Below are 25,146 nucleotides of genomic sequence, written 5' to 3'. Positions count from 1 at the left end.
TGTTCTTGTAAATGTCACTGTTCACTGTATCAGAAAAGAGGTCAGGAAAAATTCTCAGATGGCATTGGAAGGCAAAGGTCAACAAGTCTAGAACAATTAGGCAAGCACAATTGTCATATCCTTGACAAACTGGACAACAATTGTCTTTGCATTTGAAGGAATCAAAGGGAGAGAGATTAAAGTTGACATCAGACCAATGAAGTCTCACATCTTACAAATAATATCAGATTCATAGAAGTTTGCCACATGCTACAACTGTTCACAGCATTCTCTATATTTCTATGGAATTGACTAATTTGTTCTGATTGTGAATTGTCAGTTGGTTTTCAACAAAGTGAGGTATCACAAGCAACTTTAACGACAACCAAATCTGATGACATCAAATGTGCAGATCTGCTGAATTATATATTTAAGGTGTAAGAATACAAATAGCACTTGTGTCCCTTCCAACTTGTGGAGATGCAAATACATGCATATATACAACCACACAACCCATTGGCATCCCTTTGTAGTCCACACATATTGTCAATCTCAAATGCCCACAATCCCCTTGCTCTATCGAAGAAACCGAAGAAAAGAAGAAAAAAGTGGGAAGAACCAACTTTCGGGATCGTTACGGAAACAAATATGACAAGAAAAAAATATATCAAAAAGCTAACCAAACAAGATCTCAAGTTTGAAACTCGCAAATATATGTCTGTTCAGTTCTCATCTATCCTCGCTTTTCAACTGCAAAGATCCATCCTTCATCAGTTTTGAGCTTAGGTTACTGAATCGTTCCCTGGAATACTGCCTTGATGCCTTCCTCCAATCCGTACCCGCTTTCATCATCATGGCAAACTCCTCGTAGCTTATTTTCCCATCCTGAAATTGAAGAAAAGAAGATGAAAATTTCAACTTATTAGTGTTTTACCATGAGAACTGTCTAAGCACGATGCACTTTTCCTACTTATCATTCATCTAGAAAGTTGTCGACCGATAACCTTCTGATACGGAAAACTACCAACATCTTCATGTTAGATCTATGTTTACATTCTACAAACTAGAATAGGTATATTTTTACACCTTGAGAAGGATTTTTCTTTTTATATTGAGAGGAAAAGAGACAGAATATAAAAGGAAATGGGGAGAAATAGAGCTACAACTGGAAGCTAACATATAAGTATAAAACTGACCTTGTCGGTGTCTACATCACGAATAATGGCATTAATCACTTCTTCATGGTTTGGACCCAATTCATCAGCCAAACAGTCACTGAGCTCTTCAATTTCTATGTATCCAGTATTATTTCGATCAAAATATCGAAAGGCCTTGTGCAGGTGCTCATCATTTCCAATCTTTCTTATGTGGATAGAGACAGCAACAAATTCTCTATAGTTCAGAGAGCCGTTTCCATCGGCATCGGCCTGTCATGAAGAAGGTCAACAAGTTTAAAATAGCAAGAGTAAGTATTCATGTTCAGCACTCGCATCTGTTGTATGCTACACTTGGGCACCATAGCAGGGTCTGCTTTTGCAGAATAATCTCTGCACAGCTAAACTCTTCAAGCTTATTGAGAAATCAACCAAAACACCATGCATTATTGAATGATACAATTTAGCATCTAATCTCGGAATGTCATGTTCATATCAATCAACAAAAAAAATCCTAAACAAGCATAACAAGATATCAAAAATCACGAAATCACATGTTCATACCCTTAACATTCCATGACAGACCAAATTAAACCAATAATTGAGCATGAGATTACCTTGCTGAGGTACAAATTTACAGAGGATAATAAATAAAAACTAAATGCTCAGGAAGAAACTTACTGCGTCCATTAGTATCTTGAGATCTGCATCAGAAATCGGGTATTCAAGCTTGTGCAAACCATGTTTTAGCTCCTCAAGTGTTATTTGCCCTTTGCTGTTCACGTCTATCTTCTCAAACATATCCTTTATATCAGCAACCTCTTCCACAGATAAATGTTCAGCCACCACCTGCAGGAATGCAGTTCCAAATGTATCAGCATTAAATTTCTGCCAGATGACAAGGAATATATAAAAAGTTGTGAATCTTGATCAAGTGTATCACAAGGATGACTCTGCGATAAACATGGCCATGCACATAGGATTGCTTATGATGAGGTGTTAAAGAGGATAAGAAGTCCATTAATACATGCAACAGATTCTTACCCTAAGAGCTTTCTTTTTAAATTTGTTCATCACTGAAAATTGCTGCAGTCTTGCGCGAACACTTTCACCAAGATTAACGTTGGGAGCCTTCTTGGCATTTTGCAACCACGGGTGATCTGCAATGCAGGGAAACACTTTTAAGAATGAAGCATATGCCACATGAATTACTTTAGATGTAGATAAAACCCAATAGACTGCACAAATAGTTTTTGTGAAGTCTAAATCTAAGTTGAAGGAAACAGTATATTAGTATTGTAAAAAAACATCCTACATGAAAAGGACAAAAAGCTATTCGTCATATGATGAATTCAACAAGTTTGTTTTTGGTATCCAGCATTGCACACTTTATTTGATGTAAAAACAAAAGAAATTGAAGATTGCCTACCGGACACAATCATTTCTGGATGTTGTTATTCATGGGTTCGGTTCCCTCATGTTATTGGGAAGCATGATAGGAGGATTGTTTTCCTTAAAGTGCTTGGTACATTTTAGAAAGGACAGCAAATATGATTTAGTCAAACAGAAAAATGTCAGTTCAAGCAATACTTAATGAAGAACAGGTAGGTAATGAAGATTTACCAAGCACTTCCTGAGCTGTCAAACGTCTATTAGGATCTGGATCAAGCATCCGTTTGACAAGGTCTTTGGCAGCATCAGAAACCTTTGGCCACGGGTCTCTTCTAAAATCGATAACAGAACGAATAATTGCCTGTGCAATGCCTTGTTCCGTTTCTGCATAAGCACCGGATGTTAATTAACTAACAGATGCTCAGTGGATTATCATATGGACTTGACTATATAGCTCTGTACAGTTCATCAATTGGTAACGCATGAAGTATCAAATGGTTTGATTTCAAACTTTATCCGTCCCTGTAATTCTCTTCCTTTTGGCTTTCAATGGAGAAAATTACCTGCCCAAAATGGTGGCACACCACAAAGCAGGATGTATAGGATAACTCCTGCACTCCAGACATCAATTTCCGGGCCATAGTTTCGCTTTAAAACCTCCGGAGCCATGTAGTAAGGACTACCAACTATCTCAGTGAAGCGCTCACCTGTGCAGCAAAAATGAAACCAGCAAAGCTGTCAGAAATCATGAGATCACCTACACACTATTGCTCCATTAACTGGTATGACCGGCGAATGAATTTTCATGAACTTATAGCAACTCAGGTATCAAAAAGCATTTTGAGTTTCATGCTGAAGGATAATAACAGGAAAACATGATAAGATACCATCAAAATATTCTTCATATTATTGTAATACCTGGTTTAAAAAATACAGACAACCCAAAATCGATCGCTTTCAAAGGGGCATTTTCGTTTTTGTTTCCAAACAAGAAGTTCTCAGGCTTGAGGTCTCGGTGCATCACCCCATGCATGTGGCAATTCTGCGACGGCATAGAGCAAATAATTACATATCAGCAGATTAACTAATTTGATAAGATTTTAGTCATACCAACATTAAAATCCAGCTTCGAAAAGCATAGTATTTCAAGCGACATATATAGACGAGTCATAATTCAGGCATGAAAATGTTCAAATCCAGCTTGAATGAACATGTTATGCCATTGAACCTAAGCAGAATGCATCCTGGAACTGCCACTAACAAGCAGAGTACCCCCAATTTTGCTCATGAATGAGAGCAATTAGGACCAACATAAGGAGGCTAAAGATCCGGGAAAAAAAAAGAGAAACAAATGTTTTGCAAGTTTTGTCCGTAGAAGTTCACAAATGGTTTATCAACAAATTTTTGAGGTGATTACACAGCATAAAATAAATAGTTCCTCAACAGAGAAAGTAAAAAAAGGAAGAACATTGTCCTTTCACGACAAATATGTATATATATTCTCAGGAGATCCAAGTGCACAAAATAGCAAGAATGTCGATGAATTCTATGATCAAAAGGATTAGCAAATGGAAAACAGGGATCCAATTTAGAATAAAAAAGAAGTAGATAATGGAAGGGGAACTACCTGCACCACTTGGACGATTGTTCGGATGACCATGGCGGCCGCCCTTTCGGTGTAATGCCCCCTCGCAACGATCCGATCGAACAGCTCCCCTCCTTCGCATAGCTCCATGACCAGGTGGACAGCGGCGTCGTCCTCATAGGTGTCCCTGAGGCTCACGATGTTGGGGTGGCTTGGCAAGTGCCTCATGATCTCCACCTCCCTCCTCACATCCTCGATGTCCACGATGGTCCGCAGCTTCTTCTTGGAGATGGACTTGCAGGCGAAGAGGTCCCCTGAGTCCTTGTCGGTGCAGAGGTAGGTGATGCCGAACTCCCCACGGCCGAGCTCCCGGCCGAGGTCGTACCGGCTCCGGATGTCCCGGCCGGCGGAGTCCTTGAGGACGACGAGGCTGGGTGTGGGTCCGTGGTGGCCATCGGTGGAAAAGGGGTTCGGTTTCTTCTCCTTCTTCTTCTTCGCCTTCTTCTTCTCCGGATCAACAGGGGCGGCGCAGCAATTCCCCATCAAAGTTCAGCAATTTCTTCGATCAAGATCTGATCTTCAACGTTTACTTCAGGGATTAACCTAACCAAGCCTAGCTAAGATGGAATCCTCCAAAACCCCTCAACGAAATTAAAGGATCAAGCTTGGAAGGTAAAACCCGTTGGAAAATCTAAGACAGAAAACGGCGCCTTTGTTTGGATAAGAATCACCCAAATCCACTTCTTTCCTCCGTTGTTCCTCCCAATTTAGCTTCTTCCAAAAAAAAAAAAACTTGGGCTCTGGCGCCTCTCTTTTCCCTTCTCCCCTCTCCAACTCTCTCAATCTGATCAGAACCGAGTGCAAAGCAAGGGTTTTTATGGGGTCATGAGGCGTGCTACGATCCCCGGGCTTAAACAAGAGAACTAGAACGTCATAAATAGCAACAACTCATTCAACAGATGGGGGGTTTGAATCAGCTAAGGAAGGTGGGAGGAGAAGGTCAAAGATTCCAACTTGGGCCTCCCTCTACTCGCAACAACAATGAAAAGGAAGGAGAAACGAGAGGCAAATTCTGCTCGCTTTCTTACGCTGCAAGATCACTTGTTTAAGTTGGTCAAACCAAGAAAAGATCTGCCTTCTTTTCCCTCCAATTGCGACATCAATCTAACAAGCTAAGGCTTACAGGGATGAAGAAGATGCCCACTTCTAGATTATTTTTAGCCTCCTTTGTGTACCGAGCTACACTTTCAAACACAAGACTTGACCATCTAAGAATATGCTGACCAGTTCTCCCCTCTCTCTCGACAGTTACAAAGAAAGAAAACGCAGTCTTATCAATCAAAGCAGATGATTTCTTTCTGCTGTTCCTCTCACAGAAGAAAACATCGGTGTTTTGAGCTCAAAGATCAAGCTGTAGGAAGAGAGGCAAATAATAAATTGCGAGACCTTCCCGGAAATTTGCAGCATTAAAAATCTTGACTTCTCCCAGAGAAGCACCTATCCGTCCTGTTCCATCTTTGTCCGGCTACATGAATGCCACTAAGGAAGCTATCATCCTCAATAAATATATCGATCTTCCGTATCTTTGTGTCACATTAGTTTTACAGACACTAAATTTAAATTTAGGAATATAAATGTATAAAATCGATAATTTTTAGAAGTATAACTAAATAATTCCATTTAGTATGATCAAAGGAGACATGAGAAATTATTGTGGGCATGCTACAGTCAAAAGTTTGCGAGCCCAAGACCTTGCCCGTTGACTTAACCCAAGGGTTGGAAACAGGAACGAGAGACATGGAAACCTGGCAAATCTGGTTGATTGGTCAACCACGTTACGTGGAACTCGAATCTCGATCGAGGAAAACGTGTCGCTTGGGGCTTGGACTTGATTTGACTTTGGCAGGATCATGTGGAGACCGTGAAACCGTTGACTTTGTGTGGAGCTCCACCCGTGAATAACGCTTGTTGGAATGTGCTAACCAACTTAATCGATTATTCGATGCGTAGGGGGGATTCCAAATCAACGGAGATCTACTCTCAGTACTTTGTTTTTTTTGGAGTTGACACATCGGAAAATAAGATAATTTGGTCCCAAACCACACAAAAAGATAATTTAGAGTATTTTATTATTATTTTTATTAATCTTTTTATGGTGTTCTTAAATCTCTTTTCTCATCTATCATCCTAATAAACTAATAGTATTTAGTCATGAATAAAATGATAGAAGAATGATTTTCAAATGAGGTTTAAAAAAATCATAAGAAAATATAAGTCTATAAAAATATTAATAAATCATCCCAAGATACGAATCTTATCATTTATTAAACATTGATGGTTTAAGATGCCACTCAATAAATTTATACCTCAAATGTTAATATAATAGTGATATATTGCACATGGTATGGAGTACCGAATGGTACCGTTCGGTACAGGCGATACATATCGGTCCGACGATATACCGATATGCGGACCGTCCGATACTGCTACAGTGCTACATTATTACATTATAGTAGTGCTATAGTACTATACGTTACAGTGCTATATTGTAGCTGTACTATCGTGTTATAATAATAAAAAAATATATAAATTTATTCGGTATATTATGGTGTATCGCTCGGTACATTGGTACTGTATCATATCAAGTCAATTTCGAAACATCGATATGATACGGTATTATATATCTCGGTATTGTGATCATCTAAAATATTTATACGATGATGAATAAAAAACTATTTAACACAAAAAAAAAAAAACAGAACTGACTTATTTAGCAATGGCGCCTGACACATCAAATGTCCGATGCACAGCAACGATGCTGTAGCATCCCCTAATGTCCTCTTCGGCTGCTCCATCAGTGTAAGGCTCAGCCTTCCCTTCAACACACGAAACTCCATCGAGTCCTGTGCTCCATCCCCATCCTTGTCTCTCTCCTCAGGCTGTCGACTCTGATCCATTAGCAGTAGTTATAACACTTTATGTTGATTAATTGGTTAAAATATATTGAGATCTTAATTGAATTATGAGATTATCGATCAATAAAAAGAAATTTTATTTATGATAATTTATTAGGAGATGGGAGAAACTCCTAATTACTTATCCTAACCTCTATTCTTATTTTTTTTCATATTTAACTTTTTATTTTCTCGTATAGATTAACGTGACGGGCCTAATCGTATCATTAACGTATTTATAGATTGTTACAATATGTTACTTTGCGACATTCGAAATATCATGTTGATTATCATGTTCAAAGATATACAATTTTTATCTTTGATCTACGATACTTGTTTCAATCTTGATATTAAATTTTCGCATAATTTTAATCTCTGTCTTGTTTTATTATTTAATTAAAACAAGATAAGGAATAATTCGAATAAAATTGTATTAAATAGATGGCAAGAAGTACTAAAAGCTTAGCCATTCCCCCGCCCATGCCGTCAGAGTATCTATCATCCATCATTAGTTGGATGAGTCGGGAAGGAGAAGACCTCTTAAATACTGGGAAGAAGAAGAAGAAGAAGAAGGGCGAGGGTTCTTGGAAGGAGTCTTCCTGCGTACAGATGGCAGACAATGTACGGGTAAGTGTTGGAAGGTCTGATTAACGTGTGGTTGGGCCGCAGTTAACGCTGCTGCGGAAAGCAGGGAGTTGAGCTTCTGCGAAGCTTCGGTTCTCTGCCATCTGCATGGGTTTTGTCGATGTGTTTGTACTTAGCCCCCTCCATCGGCAGAGATACTTCAGTGTATGTGAGGGGAGCAGAGCAGGTGGCAGTCCATCCATAACGAGGTTAGTGTGAAGAGGAACCGAGACACCCACACATCAATATCTTTGCAAAGATTTCCTTGGATCTATTTTTTACTTTGACATTAAGCACTTCTCTAGATGTTTGACTGTGCATAATTTCTGTATCATTTAATGAAGAAAGAAGAATTGAAGCATCAAAATTTGCCGTCTTTACGAAGCTAAGAAGAAGGCATACGGAAGACGAGATCGAAGGCGACTCTGGTAAGCCCAAAGACCCGAGTCGCCTTCAATCCCCATTGGCGAGTGCTGCAGCTCATAAGCTGACGATGACGAAGGGCGTCTTCCCAAAGCTAACATGGATATAGAGTCACGCATAGTTACAGATTGGCACACGCCAAACTAAACCAAGCGGAGGAGGACTACATGAAAGCGCAAGGCCCGACTCAGCTAGATTGGGAGTGACCTCCCTGAGCAGGGGGAAACGGATGGAGGAGCCTCACTTGCGGCAGATCTTCGCCGTCGGCATGGTCACGCAGATCGGCGCGTACTTCTTCTTCGCCTCCGGCGTCCCCGGCTTGGGCTCCTCCTCGGCGTTCGCGATCCCCTGGCCGATGGCGCACGCCGCGGCCGCGGCAGCCGCGAGCATCACGGCGCGCCGACCCTCGCGCTCGCCGTCGCCGCGAGCTTCGGGGTTGGGCTGGGCCACGTCTCGATTTTTGGCAGCCGCCTGGGCCACGGCAAGGCCCTGCCCGGTGCGACGTCTGATAGAGGGGCGGCCAGGAATGCTGACGGCGCCGCCGAGGAAGGAAGCCATCATGGTGAGTGATGCCATGGCCGCGTCGCCGCAATGCTGCTCTTCTGGCAAGCTGAGTGGGTCGGTAGATCGAACACTGCTCTAATAAGAAGTAAACGGAGGCGGAGAGGAGATGGGACTCGTGAGGTGCCAATTCGTCTATCTTATCACGAGGAATGAACCTTCCAATGGCTCGAATACACGTGGGATTTCTTCTATCGAGAGCACGAGGACGTCTCCGTTCTCTTCTCCACGTATTCAAGCTTCGGATCAACCATTTCTACGCGGAGGACGGTTATTATTAAATAATTTATTTAATAATACTGTAACCGTTTTCATTTAGTTTATCATTCAATTTCTTCATTTATTATATTTTAAATATTTCGATTTTTTATTTTAAATATAATAATTATTATTAAATATTTAATATCATTAAAATTCTTCTTCCAAACGTTATAAATTTGAATTAATTCTTGAACGATATGAGTTGATAATAAATGTTCTTGACGAGAGAACATCTATATAAACGAATATTTTGGTCCTTGGTTCAATATCTCTTTAAAGTTAAAAGGATTTCCTACACCATCTAAAGCGAGAGTTCTAAGCCAAGAAATACCAAAGTTCAAGAAGAAACCGTTATAGAAATTCTTGACAATAATGGCCAGAGGTATGTTATTTCGTTCCCGTATCAATTTTTATTGTGTTTCTATTATAATGATTTAGAAACATATTTAAGATTTGGTTTCGGAGCCAATTGACCTCTATCTTGATATGAAAGAGTTTTCATTTTTTATACCATGAATATGACTTTATTTTGGTTTCTTTTTTGAACTTCTTGATATATTTCATGTTAAAAATAATGAGAATATAACCTTTCAATATTTGAAGTTGGTAAAATACTCATATTATATATGCATATTTGATTATATTAATTTATGCTTATGAGTCAATTTCATATGTCCAAAATGTCTAGTGATCCATATAATCTTAATTAATAAAGAATTAGTCACATCATCCTTAATTAATTAAAATTATATATAAAGTTAAAATAAGGATCATAAGTAATTAAACATCATAATTGATTATATTTAATATAATAATTATTATCTCACATAATCTTTTATTATATTTAATATAATTAATCAAGATAAAATATCAAATTATTTTTATAATTAATTTGATAGTTTTATCATAATGACTATTTGAATCTATTTGAATCAAGAATTTAGCCCACAAGTAATTTTTTATGTCATGAGATTCATATTTTTTTTTGCATGTTTCACATTAGTAAAATATGCACTTTAAACTATTAAGCCTCAAATTTTGACATAAACATATTTGATTTTATATAGTTTCTCAAACTGTTAATTTATCTGATATTCGATGTGACATTCTCGAACTCAAGGGTGATAACTATAAGATATGGGAGTATAGGGTTCTTCTCCATTTATGGTAGATGGATATTGATTATGCTATTAGGAATGACAAACCACATGTAGTCAATAATACCAGCACTCTAACTAAGGTCTTGTTATATGAGCGATAGGAGCGATCCAATCTACTCAACGTGATATTTATCAAGACTAAGATAACTGTTGGCATACATGGTTTTATTGACCACCATGAGAAGGTCCGAGACTTGCTACAAGCTATTGATGAGCAATTCGTTACTTCGGAAAAGATGCTAGCAAGTACCCTAATAATAAAATTATCATCCCTTAGACTCACAAACATAAAGGGTGTGCTGAGCATATAATGCAAATACGAGATATTGTTGCTCAATTTAAGAAACTTGAGGTTAATATATCAGAATATTTCCTAATGCATTATATTCTAAACACCCTTCCACATCAATATAGGTCATTTAAGATTTCATACAATACACATAAGGATAAATAATCAATCAATAAATTAATGACCATGTGTGTTCAAGAAGAAGAGAGGCTAGTGATGGAACTGGGTGAGAGTGTATTGGTGGTAACCACTCGTAAGAAGAACAAAACTGACAAAAATCAAGCCAATCATAATGCTCATCGGCAGGAAAAGATAAAATACCATCCTACGTTGATATCAAGAAAGAAGCAAACTGTTTCTTTTGTAAAAGAAACTAACATATGAAAAAAGGAATGTACGAAATTCCAACAATGACGTGAAAAGAAAGGTAAACCAACATCGTTTGTGTTATGAATCTAATATGATTAATGTTAATATTAACACATGGTGGATTGACTCTGGATCAACAATCCATATTGCAAACTCTTTGCAGGGTATGCAAAACCTAAGGAAGCCAATGGGAAGTGAGCAAAGTATCTTATCAGGAAATAAGATAAGCTCACATGTAAAAGCAATTGGAACATGCATTTTAACTTTAAGTAGTGGTTTTATTTTAAAATTGGAAATGACTTTTTATGTACCAAGTTTCTCAGGAAACATAATTTCTATTTCCATACTCGTACCAGTTCGATATTCCTTTAATTTTAAAGATACATTATTTCATTTATTATATAAATCTGATTGTGTTGGGAAAGATATTTTATCTGATGGTATTTATCATATTTTACTATAAAATGATGATACTCAAAGTTCAATGCATGTTCAAGCTGGTACTAAAAGGTGTAATATTAATGATGACTCCTCTATATTATGACATCGGAGATTCAAACATATCTCTTAATTTTACTAATTTTAAGACTTGTGTGGACTATATTAAGGGAAAGCAGACCAATAAATCCAAAAGGGGTGCTAATATGAGTTCAGACATATTAGAGATCATTCATACTGATATATGTTGTCTAGATATGGACACACATTGTTAGAAATACTTCATCTCCTTTATAGATGATTACTCACGATATATGTATATCTATTTGCTTCATAACAAAAATGAAGCATTGAATGCCTTCAAAGTATTTAAGGCTTTGAATGGCTTCAAAGTATTTAAGATTGAAGTTGAGAACCAATGTAGTAAACAAATTAAAATTGTGAGATCGGATAAAGGTGAAGAATATTATGGTAGATATATTAAAAATGGACAAGCACCTAGTCATTTTTTCTAAGTTTCTTCAAGAACATGAGATTGTTGCCCAATATACTATGCTTGGTTCTCCAGACCAGAATGGTGTTGCAAAAAGAAGAAATCGAACATTATTAGACATAGTACGGAGTATGCTTAGCAACTCCAATCTTCCTAAGTTCTTGTGGACTAAAGCACTAAAGACGACTATGTATATATTAAACATAGTTCCAATCAAGGTCGTCCAAAAGACACAATTTGAATTATGAAAAGGTTGGAATTAGAGTTTGCAACGTATGCGCATTTGTGGATGTTCGTATGAGGTCAGGATATATAATCCACAAAAGAAGAAACTGGACCCGAGGACTATTAGTGAGTATTTCATTGCATATGCCAAAAAGTCCAAAGGTTACAACTTCTATTATCCATCTCATATAATTATGATTGTAAAATCAAGAAACACTAAATTTCTTGAGGATAACATAATTAGTGGGAGAGATCATTTTAGGAACATAGTTTCTACACATGATCATATAGAATCTCAACCTTCCATATCAAATAATATATTTGTTATAGTTAATAGCACTCCTCAAATACAAACTAGTGCTGAACAACTAATCATTGAAATTTCATAAGTTGCTGACAGTATTCTAATAGATCAAGAAGTTCAGGAATTACAACAAGCTCCTGAACAACAAGTTCCTTAGGGAAACAATGATACAACATTAAGAAGATCTACTAGAAATAAAAGATCAGCAATTCCTAGTGATTATGTTGTATATCTATAAAAATTTGACTATAATATTGGAGCCAAAAATGATCTTGAAACCTTTTTCGTAAGCAATGAGTTGCAACGAATCAAATTTGTGACATGATGCTATGAAAGAAAAGATGAATTCCATGATGAGCAATAAAGTTTAGGATCTTATAAAGTTTCCTAATGAAGCAAAGGCTATTGGTTGCAAATGAGTCTTTAAAACTACGAAAGATTCATTAGGTAACATTAAAAGATATAAAGAAAGACTTATTGTAAAGGAATTTACTCAAAAGGAGAGAATCAATTATACATACACGTTTTCTTCTGTATTTAAGAAAGATTCTCTTCATATTATTTTGACATTGGTTGTCCATTTTGACATTGAGTTGCAACAAATAGATATAAAAATAATATTTTTTAATAGTGATATAGAGGAAGAGGTTTATATAAAACAACCTAAAGGTTTCTCTTGGTGAACACTGGGTTTGTAAGCTTAAGAAGTCTATATATTATTTAAAACAAGTCCCGCCAATGATATTTTAAATTCTATGAAGTGATTTCTTCATTCGGATTTGTTGAAAATCTTATAGATCAATGCATATACCAAGGTCAGTGGGAGTAAAATATGTTTCCTTATTTTATAAGTAGTTGATATTTTGCTTGCAACCAACGATAAGGGTTTATTGCACGAGGTGAAACAATTCATTTCTAAACATTTTGACATGAAGGATATGAGTGAAGCATCTTATGTTAATGGTATTAAGATCCATAAAGATAGACCTTGAGGTATTTTAGGTTTATCACAAGAAACCTATCTCAATAAACTTTTAGAAAGATTTTGGATGAAGGATTGTTCACCGAGTGTTGCTCTCATTATGAAATGTGATAGGTTTAATTTGAACCAATGCCCAAAGAACAACCTTGAAAGAGAATCAATGAAAAACATCTCATATGCTTTTGCCATATGAAGCTTTTTGTATGCTTAGATCTATACTAGACCTGATATTGCATTTGTTGTGGGGATGTTAGGACGATATTAGAGTAATCCAGGTATAGACCACTAGAGAGCTAAAAAGAAAGTGATGATGTATCTACAAGGAACTAAAGATTATATACTTATGTATAAATATACAGACAATCTGGATGTGATTGGTTACTCAGATTCAGACTTCGTCGGTTGTGTTGGTTCTTATAAATCAATATCAAGATATATTTTTATGATAGCTGGTGGAGCTATTTCTTGGAGAAGCTCTAAGCAGACCTTAACTGCTACTTCTACCATGGAAGTTGAGTTTGTCTTATGTTTTGAGGCTACTTCACATGGTGTATGGCTTAAGAGTTTCATTTTTGGGCTTAGAATCATGGATTCTATTTCTACGTCATTAAAAATTTTCTGTGATAATTTAGTTGTTGTCTTTATGACTAAAAATAATAAAAGTGGAAGTCAAGTAAACACATCGACATTAAGTATTTAGCCATAAGAGAACGTGTAAAAGAAAAGAAAGTAGTCATTGAGCATATTAGCACTTCATTGATGATTGTTGAGATCACGTAGAGAAAATGAGACTTGGTTTCACTTTGTAATGATATTAAAACTCTTATATATTATGATATTTTCTCATTCATGCGCACATTATTTTGAGAAAATATATTATTATTGGACCAAGAATAAACATAAGGTTTATTCATTAAGTAATATTACCACATTAAGATTAAGAAACTAAATACATCGTGATATGATAATCCTTTCTTTTAGAGGACTTATCACTATGATTCATGTATTTATTTCTTAAGAAAATTATTCGATAAAGATTAAGTGAGAGAATGTAACCGTTATTATTAAATATTTTATTTAATAATAATATAATCATTCTCATTAAGTTTATTATTTATTATTTATTTATTTATTATGTTTTAAATATTTTAATTTTTTTATTCTAAATATAACCATTATTATTAAATATTTAATATCATTAAAATTATTAATTATGGTCCAAACATTATAAATTTGAATTAATTCTTGAACGTTATGAGTTGGTGATAATAAATATTTTTGATGGGAGAACATCTATATAAACGAGGATTTTGATCGTTGGGCTCAACATCTCTTTGAAATCAAAAGAATTTTCTATACTATCTAAAGCGAGAGTTCTGAGCCGAGAAGTATCAAAGTTCAAGAAAAAATAGTTGTAAAAATTCTTGACAACAATTGCTAGAGGTACGTTATTTTATTTTCGTATTATTTTTTATTATATTTCTATTATAATAATTTAGAAACACATTTTGCATCAAATATTACTAACAGAGAGCCATCATGCAACTTCTACATGACACACTTCTTTCTCGTATGATTTGGTGAGGGGATAAATGTGATTTCTTTTGTGCTATCGACTTCCTGATTGAAATTTGTCTCATGCTTTCAATTTTGGCTTATCCCCTAATCACAGCGAGAAGTCCTAAAGTGGATTAACTACAGAGCACTCTCATCATAGATTACAATGTCGATTCACAAAGAATGTGAATAGGTGGTTCCATTTAATATTCTAACATCTTTTCACAGGCCTTAAATATAAGAAAAATAATAATAATATGAAGCAGGAAAATACGCTTATCAAATACGTTGTACTTTGTATTTTTGGAGAAGATCAAATTTCGGATTTGCTTATCTAGTAATCCCCCTTCTTTGTGTTCCATTTCTCGTAAAATGATTACTTTTCCTCTTTTTATTCTTCCGATGTTGCCATGTGGCATCTTATAGATTTACAAAAACTCTCTAAACTAATGAAAATCTATTTAAATATTAAATAACTAAAATTATTTTGCTTTGATATCAAATCTTAAGTAGGTCAAGTAACAATAAGTTTACTTTTAATTTTTATATAAAAATAAAGAGAAAAAAAATAACATACAACACTTATGATAAAAATCCTGTGCCTCTAGACATTATGCACATGAACTATGAAATCATATCATCAGGAAAAACATATAATATAAAAATTTTAATATTATATTGTAATATTTTGATCTGTTTTAATGGTCTTTTATTATAAGAAAAAATAATAAGGAGAAAAATAAGATCAAATAAAATTGTAGTTGATTTTTTTGGGAGTAATTGACTTTCAGACTCACTTTTTATGGGAGTAATGATAATATACTTTTGGTATAGATTGATAATTTTTTCCCTCCTTTTGGTATACATTCTTTCCCTCTTTTCATTATTTATTTTCTTTTTCTTGTTCATAGTATATTTAAGGAAAGAAGATTAAAATATTCTATATGCTGTATCGCGACAACTTATAGAAATTGAAAGACTCCCTAAACTAATATAATTTTATTTAAATAAAAATAATTAGAAATATCCTACAATATAATGGATGATACATCTAATATCATGCATATCATTGTGAATTTTGGCGAATTCAATTGTAAACATTTCTATAGGTGTGTAATCGAGTGGCCAATTGAGTTGATTAGTAAACTTAAAAGTTTTTTTTTTGTTTAACAAATATTATTTTTCTAAAAAAATATCGAATATAGAAAACATAAATTGCAAGAGAATCATATTTTATAGGTTCATGCATCTTTTCCCTTTCTCTTTCATACCAGTAATGTCATCTTATAACGTCATTTAGTATCTAATAATGGGCTGCAGAGTTAGGACTAATCCTCTTCTCCATATATATACATACTTCATCACCACCACGTTCGAAGACCGTACAGCTTCGCCAAGAGGGAGAAAGGTAGAGATTCATATTTTTTTATTGCTCCTGTCTTATATGGAAAATATAATGTTTTATCTCTCTAGCATCTATCCTTTTGCGATAATTTTTCTTTATATATAATTTATGGATGTTTATAATACTTTGATCGACATGAATATCTTTTATTATTGATGTGTATTAGTGCGAAACTAAGATAGGGGAGGGGGAGTGTAGTGTTTCCGCGATTAGATCTGATTTAACTATATTTGAAGTCTAAGTATGATTTATGAATTATGAATTATGAATCAGTCAATTTTGTAAATTAAAATTTTCTTGTCCTAAATCATAATAGATTCGAGTTTATTTGGATTGATCGTCAAAAAAATAAAAAAAAACTAGTTATTTGATATTATATATTTAATTACTTAAGTGATTTTAGAAAAAAAAGAAAAAGGATCAGCAACTTGATGTTTTATCTTAATCAGTTTGGACTTACTATGATGTCATATAAAATTTAACATAAGTCAACTTTGAACTTGTTGTTGGTCCTTCTAGCATAATAAAATCGTGATGGATAAGGGTTACTTTGAAAGGAAAAAAAAAGGTGTATTAGGGTTTTGTATTTAAGGTTTCCTATACTCTTTATTTATACAAAAAAGAAAATAGGATCTAAAAAAATATCATGACCAATAATAATAATAATAATAATAATAATAGTGAGCAAAAGAGAAAAGAATAAGAAACAAGAATAATAAGGAAAGTAAGAAGAAAATAGAAATACTAATTAAATATATATAAATAAACAAAAAGGAAAAGAAAACAACGATCAACACGCAATAAGGATATAGCAATAATAATAAATGATAAGAACAACAATTATAAAAAGAAGAAGAAGAAGAAGAAGAAGAAAAAGGGGAGGAAAGATTTCTTATCCTAGAGTAAAAATTATTTGTTCTCATTTGAGTCTATCGGTTTTCCAAATTAATCTTGTCATAAGATAGTTGTCATTCAATCAAGTTAGAAGAGAGACACCATAATAGTCTTTTGATCATCTAAGGAATCTCAAGCATGTTGATCACCATTTTATCATGAATCAACAGTGCAATCAATAGACAATTTCTTTTGCCTCTCAAAATGATTACAGCTCAACCAAAGGTACACCAATCACTGTGCTGAGATCTATAGACCCAACAAAATAAAAGGAAAAAGGAACAATCAAAACTTTTATAGCATAATTATTGCATTGTCTCATGATTCAACAGTGCAATCAATATACACTTTCTTCTGCCTCTCAGAATGATGATCACAGCTCAACCAAAAGTCACTGATCATTGTGCTGTGATCTAAACCCCGAAAAAATAATAGGAAAAAAGAACGATCAAAACTTTTATAGCATGATTATTGCTGATTGAGGTTGATGCTATCTATCTGTGTGTAGACTCCATAATAGTCTTTAAGCGATCTCAAGCATATTTATCACTATTCAACAGTGCAATCATTATACACTTTTCTTTTACCTTTCAAAATGATTGCAGCTCACTCAAAGGTCACCGATCATTGTGGTGAGAACTGAGCCCAAAAAAATAATAGAAAAGAAGATCAATCAAAACTTGTATAGCATAATTACTGTTGGTCGAGGGTGATACTATTTATGACTCCATATCTTCCTGTCCCCTAAAAAATATAAAATATACATATATATATATATATACTACATGTCAATAAACAAAAAGCATTCACTGCCAGTCAATCTTATTTATTGTAAGGAAAGTTCCTGCAACATATACATGTACATACACAATATGTATGTACACAAAAAGCAAAAGAAACTACACAGATGTCAAGGGTGATTGATCATGGACATCCATGCACAATAAGCACACACAATCTTCTGGGAGATGTAGACGTACACGGCAAAAGAGAAGCTCATGAGCAGTACGTCCTTCCAATCCCCCTTCTGCTTGGGTGACAAGCCCTCCAACAGTCCCCTCCCCAGCTTGCCAGCCTCACCGTACATCTCCACCAACAGCCCCCTCCATGTCTTCCCCTCCTTGCTTCTCCGCTTCTCCTTCTCATTCTCTCCCCCGCCCCCGGCAGGCCCCGCCGACAGCTGGCTTCGGCATGGCGGAGACTGCTTCACCACCCTGGGCGTGGGCTTGATGGGGTGGAGGCGACTGCTGTTGACTCCGCGAAGAGGAGGGCCGAACGAGAGAGCAGCCATGGGAGGATGGCTTTGCCGTATGGGGATGTTCCTCTCCCGGCGGTCGACCGATGAGATATGGGCTGTGGGCCATCATGTGTGACTGCCATGAAGGAGAGGATAAGTATCAATAATACCACACATAAATCCAACAGCCGGGTAGAAAATATCTGTCGGCTCAGCCAATTAAAGAACAGCAAGCTCGATCTGAACTCGAATCTATCCTTAAATGGACTTGGCTCAGCTGCACCCTTGGATCGATCCGATCACCACGGACGCAGCGGATCTCGGTTGAGCTCGGTCGGATTCCCGCCTCGTTCGCGCGCCACAATGTCAATATTCTCACGTAGAGGCAAAAGTACGTATCAGCAATGCTAATGCGTCGATCAGCCATTGCCTTTCATATATGTTCCTCCCTCCAATTTCATTATGGTTTATATTTTTGCCAATGTTAATTCTCCTTTTTGAATCCATGAGATATTATTTCTAATGTTACCGCAAGTAAAACTAATAGCGGGAACTGTAAACATAACTAATCTTCGAACTGTCCAAATCCATCGCATGGTTTCTTGATGTGTGTCTTTCTGTACAATTTTAAGTGGGTCTTGTTTTAAAGAACTCTGTGGCCTTTATTTTCAGAACCCAACTGCTTCTTTCGCTGCATTATTCATCTAACTGAATGCTATATCTTTAACTCTATCTAGTCGTCTTTGATTCTTCCCATAGTTTGTATCAACAGACTCGGTGGACAATAGAGTGGTGATCGCGAGATGTCGAAATCCGGTGCTATGGATCTCGCTACGAGACTGGGAGGGTCGATCAAGAAGGAAGACGTGCAGTCCGCTGTGGATCGGTATATTTCTCTGTTCATCTTATTCAGGATCAGTTCTGTTCTGCATGTCATTCTTAGGCTGCAGCGACCAGCGCTCAAGCACCGGCTTTTGCACTGAACTGAAACCTTGATTTGTGACTGCACTGCACCTTGGCTTGCGGATGCTTTAGCGCATTAGATGCGTCCTTGTTTTCCCCTGTGAAAGCATGTACCCTGGTGAATCCATGTTGCCGCATCCTTACATCAAATAAATGTTGCAAGAAAATGGTAGTGGAACTAATCACCTTTTCCGATCACTGGCATAAGAAGGAAGGCATGATTTTTGTGATGCAAAAAAATGTTGAAACTTTTTTCGAGTCGGCCTTGTATTTGCTCCGCGATACTGTGCACTTGGCTTAAAGATTGCAGTTTCCTGAGGCATAAATTTTCAGAGTGATGAGTATTTTTCGATGCCTTACTGTTTGTTTAGGTACGAAAAATATCATGTCTGCTTTGGTGGTGAAGAGGAAACAAGAAAAGCAAACTACAGCGATATGGTATGTTATTTGCAAACTGGACTGCCTATCCGATCATCTATGCACCTCAATTGTATTGCCTAGCATAGGACATGCCAAATTTTCTGCCTATTCAAGTTATTTTTCAGGAATCAGGATTGATTTGTATGAAGTCCAAGTTTCATTCTTTATCTTCTTCTTTTTTATGACAAATTTATTTGGACACTGAAACTGTATTCGCTGTGACTTTTAAGAATTACCATCGCATAGGCATGACATTTTAAGGTGAAATAATCATATATATTCGCGATCAAATGCAGCATAGAGTGACAATTATGCTGCTGTTGTCACTTTGACTACTTCAGACCCATTGGTGTCCTGCAGATTTGAGGTTTCATGTGCATAATTGAATTTTCAGTAATCTTTGTGACATGTTTGTGCTCGGTCAACGGGTCAATTTATTTGTATGAAGCATAGAGTGACAATTTTAGGAATCAGGATTAATTTGTATGAAGTACTACCAGTTTCATTCTTTATCTTCTTTTTTATGAGAAATTTGTTTGGACACTGAAACCGCATTCGCTATGACTTTTAAGAATTACGGTCGCATCCGTATGACATTTTAAAGTGAAATAATCATATATTCGTGCTCAACTGCAGCATAGAGTGACAATTATGCTGCTGCTGTTACTTTGACTACTTCAGACCCATTGTTTGTTCTGCAGATTTGAAGTTTCATGTGCATAGTTGAATTTTCAGTAATCTTTGTGAAACATTAGTTACATCGTGCTCTGTCGATGGGTACTCAAATAAGCTTCCGAGAGTGACAGCAATAAGATCATGAGTTCAGGGATACAATTATAGGGAATGCGATTCTCATTCGTACGAACTACTCTCGGCTCGGACAAGCATATCTGATTTCTGTAATTTTTTTTACCAAAGTTACAATATTACTCATTTTCATATTTATTTGTGTTGCCAGACGTGTAGTTTGCTCCTCAAAAAAATCAAATTTGTGGCATTGCAATGAATTATTTGTTTTGTCAAAAAAAGTCTTGTGACGGTTTGTGATGTCTTCCTCATACTTCAGGTAAATAAGTACTATGATCTTGCCACAAGCTTCTATGAATTTGGTTGGGGACAGTCATTCCATTTTGCTCCCAGGCATGCACTTGCCCTATACTGCTGAACTTAATTCATCCACATATCTGATTGCATATACCGATTGCATAGATTTCATGATTTTTAGTATGCAAAAACAGAAACTGAAATTCTAAGTTTATTTTCTCAAGATGGAAAGGGGAGTCTCTTGGCGAAAGCATTAAGCGCCATGAGCACTTCATTGCCTTACAACTAGGACTGAAACCTGGGATGAAGGTTGTCATCTTTCTTCTTATATTTGACTCTAATCGAGTAACTTTTTTACATACACCTTCCGATTTTTGCTTTAATGCAGGTTCTGGATGTGGGTTCCGGAATCGGTGGACCTCTAAGAGAGATTGCTAGGTTTAGGTATGCTCAAATCATGAGAATGTTTTTTTTTTTTCTTGCTGGTAATTCAGCCTTTTCTTTAACTATCTTGGCTAGAACTGGTTTCTTTGGGAACCATTGTTGATACCTTCTTACACAAGTGTGCCCATGAGATTGATACCTACTTAGAAACCTGTAGATGAGTATGGTCAGCTTGATGTCTGCTGAACATGACAATGCAATTGTGATTATGACTTCTTTGGATCTTTGCAGCTTAACTTCCGTTACAGGGATCAACAACAATGAATATCAGATTTCCAGAGGAGAAGTAAGTGCATGTCCCTTTTAAATCTGTGCATATCAGTGACATTAGCGACGGCCTTTCTAAGTCTAGTTTTACATATTTCACTCATTTTAATTTTAATTTTTTTGGGGTTCTAACAAATATCATTTTCAGGAGCTCAACCGATTAGCGGGATTAAGTCATTCGTGCAACTTTGTTAAGGTCTGTTTCAATCCTTTATATGATTAGTGGTGTATTCTATTTCTTTCTTTCCAAATCTTCACGTAAAGAAGAGAACACAAGTGCAGGCTGACTTCCTGAAAATGCCATTTTCGGATAACGAGTTCGACGGCATCTACGCGTTCGATGCACTTTGCCATGCACCAGATCCAGTAATGCTTTCTCTTATGAGTTTGTCTCGGCTATTTCCGGATTAATGGTGACCATCTCTTGATACAATCATGGGTGATCTTGGACTTGTGACGTACATGAGCAGGTAGCCTGCTACAGAGAGATCTGTAGGGTGCTGAAGCCCGGCCAGTGCTTTGCCGCATCTGAATGGTTCATGACCGATCACTTCGATCCAAACAACCAAAGTCACCAGAAAATAAAGGCCGAAATCGAGCTTGGCAATGGACTCCCAGATATAAAGACCACAAGAGAATGTGTTGATGCACTGAAACTTGCAGGATTCGAGGTAAATAGGATCACATGCCCCTCATCAGTCTGGCACATGCTCACATCCTCTTTGCTTGGCTTCCTTTTAAGGTCGTATGGGCGAGGGATCTTGCGGTGGGTTCTCCTATACCTTGGTACTCGCCATTGGACGTAAACCGGTTCTCCCTCAGTGGCTTCCGCTTGACGGCTTTTGGGAGAGGGATTACTAGAGCCATGGTAGAGAATGTTTCCACTTATCCAAGACCTGATCACAGTCCGACGCATTTGCTCTTGTTGAAGTGGATAATGCTTGCTGTTTTATTTTGAAGGTCAAGGCTCTGGAATTTGTTCGCATTGCGCCGGCAGGAAGCGCGAGAGTCTCATCATTCCTGGAGACGGCCGCCGAGGGGCTTGTGGAAGGTGGAAGGTGAGACAGATTGCTACGTTTGTGCTTGTAGAGACACCATCAGATATCGGTGGTTCTTATTGAGGTGGCCTCCAATTTGTTTCTTGTTGCAGGAAGGAGATCTTCACACCAATACACTTCTTTTTGGCCAGAAAGCCTCTCTCACGTTCTTGAGAAAGTTCAAGGCTCTGAATTTGCTAGTTGCACAAGTGCCGTGCGATCTCGCAAAGTCTAAAACTACAACACTGGTCATTAACTATTTTCGTTTTCCAACTTTGGATGTTGTTGTTGGAAACTTTGGTTTGCATCCTCGAGGATCAATAATTACTTGGTGTTCAGTTTTCATCTCTATCTATCTCACACACACATGAAAAACTATATTTATTGTTTGATGACAGAATCCAACAATTATGCTATAAATTGATCCATCGTTTTCTTGATAGCTTAAGCTTTTGAGTTACGCAGTAATTTCACGTTAAATTTTACGTTGTATTAAACATGTTACGCAAACTTGGGTCCATTCAGTACATCTCAATCGCGTCCATCAATCAGCGTAATCTTTAGGCCATACAACAAGCAACCTCTACCGCCAGTGGCCGCCATCAGCGTCACAGTAGCGGAGAAGATGACGGAGGAGAGGATGCAGATCCTGTCAGCAATGCACGAGGAAGAAGGATCACATAGATCGCTGTCCAAAGCAATGGCGATGGCGACGCAGGAGCAGTAGAGTTTGGCGTGCTGTCGATGCCGGCCATGAGGTGATGGCGACTAAGCGCCGATCGGGGTGGTTTCCCTGATGGAATCCAAGTCACGCCTCATTGTTGTTGCCGCCCCGTGCTCGCCACCTCCCTTCTTCTCCTGCTCGCCCCAAATCTCCGGTATCACTTGCCTCAACTCGGAGATGCTATCCAACAAGTAATCGTCTTCCTTCGTCCTCTCACGCTTCCCGACCTTCAGAAACAAAACATGGCTCTGTTCTATATAGGAATCTCCAAGGAAAGCAGGAGAAGGAGATGGTGGCGGTATTACCAGAGCGGTCCGGAGGCCAATTGCTTTCCCTGCTGCAATATTCCTCTCGTTGTCATCCACGAACAGCTGATACACCCAAAAGGAGAACAATGTTAAACATGTTGTTCTTCCTCAGCTGGTAGATACACTGTTATCGCTGGGTTGGTCCCTACCGTGCGATGAGGAGCGAAGCCAGCGAGCCACACGGCCATCTTCATCGCCGCCGCAGAGGGCTTAAGGATCACCTCCACGTTCCTCGTGGCCGGTAATGGCCCGGAAGACCCGGTTTCCCTCTCGTCCTTAAACAAGTGGGGGTTCATCGTCTCGAAGCAAATGATGCGGTGGAAGCAGTCTTCCTCGACGCCCAACCTCCGCAGAGTCCTCCTCGCGTGCTGCCTATCCGAGTTGGTGAACAGCTACGTCACCCGAAAGCAATCTCTCAGACAAGATATGATACACAACATGCCATCGAATTTGAAGGTAAGGTTAAACGCGTACGATCTTGGGCTGGGGAATGCTGAGAAGAAGCTCCCGCAACCCCGCATCAGGTCGGATCAGTTCGTACGGCAATCTCCCATGAACGAAGCTGACGCCATCAAATAAAACAAGTCAAGAACAACATCATGTCTATTCCTGCTACTTCGTCAATGCATTTTCCTGTCTCTTTGGCCCATGTTGAATTGGTCTCCATCGTACCTGTGGTACTCGTCAGGGTGTACGTCATAACCGAGAGCCTGAAACAATTGGACCAAAAATTACAAGTCTAATTTCGTCGAGAAGGTCATGCCAACTGAAGATTCAGAACGCAGAGAGGGTATGCAATACAAGGAGGCCTGCGAGGGAGCTGCCGTGGGACCGAAAGTGCTCGACGCGAAGAGCGGAGGCTCGTCCTTCTGATACACCGCATTTGCTAGCGAGAAAATCTGCAGAAAGAAACACCATCGAGCAACAGTTTCAATGAAATATGAGGAACAGAGAATCTTTAGATGCTTCGTCTCTGCTTGTGTTCATCGGTGGCACCTTCGATGTTCTTCTTGCAAGCTTGTCTGATGCCAATTGTGGAAGAGTACAAGGTGTCATCGAGATCTTGAGATATAGAAGAAGACCAGTTAGAGGCACGAATCTACGCAGATTACAGAAGACTCCGATGACGAACTTTACCTAATAGAAGACAATCGAATGGGGATTTGGAACCACGGAACTCCATCACAGCAACGGAAGCAACAGGAGGAGGAGGATGCTGCATCCGTGAGAAGAGAGGAGGAAGAAGAAGAAGAAGAAGAAGAGAGGGTCGGGGAAGGAGCCGCCCCAAGAAGAGGCCACGTATTTAACGGCGCCATGGCGTGAAGGTGATGGCATCGAACATCGACAAGCTTAGATTAGGATATTATCGTGGCACGTCGGTCGGACGTTTACAAGTCGAGGCCACGTGGCTTCATTTTGGACACACGTGTGGACGGTGGTTGGCGTGCCGGTCCGGGTTATCAATCAATTATGGCCTGCTAACGTAAACATCTCGTTGTCACGCCCAGAAACGTGTCAAAGAACACTTTGACCCTCGCGTCGTTTTGCTAATTTTCTTTTCTTTTTCCAAGTAAAAGAACGACATTGTTCTTGTTCTTGTTCTTGTTTTGTATGTTCTTTTCAATGATCGAATATGCACAAGATAATATGCAT

At 37.6% G+C, this 25,146-nt stretch overlaps 4 protein-coding genes across 5 annotated transcripts; 1 reads left to right on the top strand and 3 right to left on the bottom strand.

Annotated features, from left to right (window-relative positions):
• Nucleotides 1–371: 371 nt before the first annotated feature.
• On the bottom strand, nt 372–5,591 carry LOC103981388 (calcium-dependent protein kinase 20). Its single transcript, XM_009398108.3, has 8 exons — nt 4,153–5,591; nt 3,444–3,567; nt 3,089–3,232; nt 2,757–2,909; nt 2,178–2,293; nt 1,815–1,982; nt 1,176–1,406; nt 372–864 (listed from the first exon to the last, which is right to left on the bottom strand). The coding sequence occupies exons 1-8, from the start codon at nt 4,651–4,653 to the stop codon at nt 709–711; spliced, it is 1,593 nt and encodes a 530-aa protein (XP_009396383.2). The 5' UTR covers nt 4,654–5,591; the 3' UTR covers nt 372–708.
• A 2,603-nt stretch (nt 5,592–8,194) lies between these two features.
• Nucleotides 8,195–8,731, bottom strand: LOC135635516 (photosystem II 5 kDa protein, chloroplastic-like). The gene has a single exon (XM_065146628.1). The coding sequence runs from the start codon at nt 8,685–8,687 to the stop codon at nt 8,352–8,354; it is 336 nt and encodes a 111-aa protein (XP_065002700.1). The 5' UTR covers nt 8,688–8,731; the 3' UTR covers nt 8,195–8,351.
• Nucleotides 8,732–18,296: 9,565 nt separating this feature from the next.
• Nucleotides 18,297–22,810, top strand: LOC103981384 (cycloartenol-C-24-methyltransferase 1-like). 2 transcript variants are annotated; one of them, XM_009398105.3, is made up of 13 exons: nt 18,297–18,677; nt 19,059–19,172; nt 19,621–19,687; nt 20,736–20,809; nt 20,938–21,022; nt 21,102–21,157; nt 21,389–21,443; nt 21,573–21,620; nt 21,707–21,790; nt 21,895–22,095; nt 22,167–22,292; nt 22,385–22,482; nt 22,575–22,810. In XM_009398105.3, exons 2-13 carry the CDS (start codon nt 19,090–19,092, stop codon nt 22,633–22,635), a joined length of 1,038 nt encoding a protein of 345 aa, XP_009396380.2. In that variant the 5' UTR covers nt 18,297–18,677; nt 19,059–19,089; the 3' UTR covers nt 22,636–22,810. The 2 variants fall into 2 exon arrangements, with proteins under 2 accessions (XP_009396380.2, XP_065000990.1); XM_065144918.1 differs by having other exon boundaries at nt 18,297–19,172.
• A 119-nt stretch (nt 22,811–22,929) lies between these two features.
• LOC103981383 (uncharacterized) lies at nt 22,930–24,792 on the bottom strand. Its single transcript, XM_009398104.3, has 8 exons — nt 24,631–24,792; nt 24,490–24,555; nt 24,295–24,392; nt 24,166–24,203; nt 23,968–24,055; nt 23,643–23,885; nt 23,491–23,556; nt 22,930–23,412 (listed from the first exon to the last, which is right to left on the bottom strand). The coding sequence occupies exons 1-8, from the start codon at nt 24,713–24,715 to the stop codon at nt 23,230–23,232; spliced, it is 867 nt and encodes a 288-aa protein (XP_009396379.2). The 5' UTR covers nt 24,716–24,792; the 3' UTR covers nt 22,930–23,229.
• Nucleotides 24,793–25,146: the final 354 nt, after the last annotated feature.

This window comes from Musa acuminata, chromosome BXJ3-4 (genome assembly GCF_036884655.1).
Source record: "Musa acuminata AAA Group cultivar baxijiao chromosome BXJ3-4, Cavendish_Baxijiao_AAA, whole genome shotgun sequence".
NCBI lineage: Eukaryota > Viridiplantae > Streptophyta > Magnoliopsida > Zingiberales > Musaceae > Musa > Musa acuminata.
This window is presented reverse-complemented; position numbering and strand designations above follow the sequence as displayed.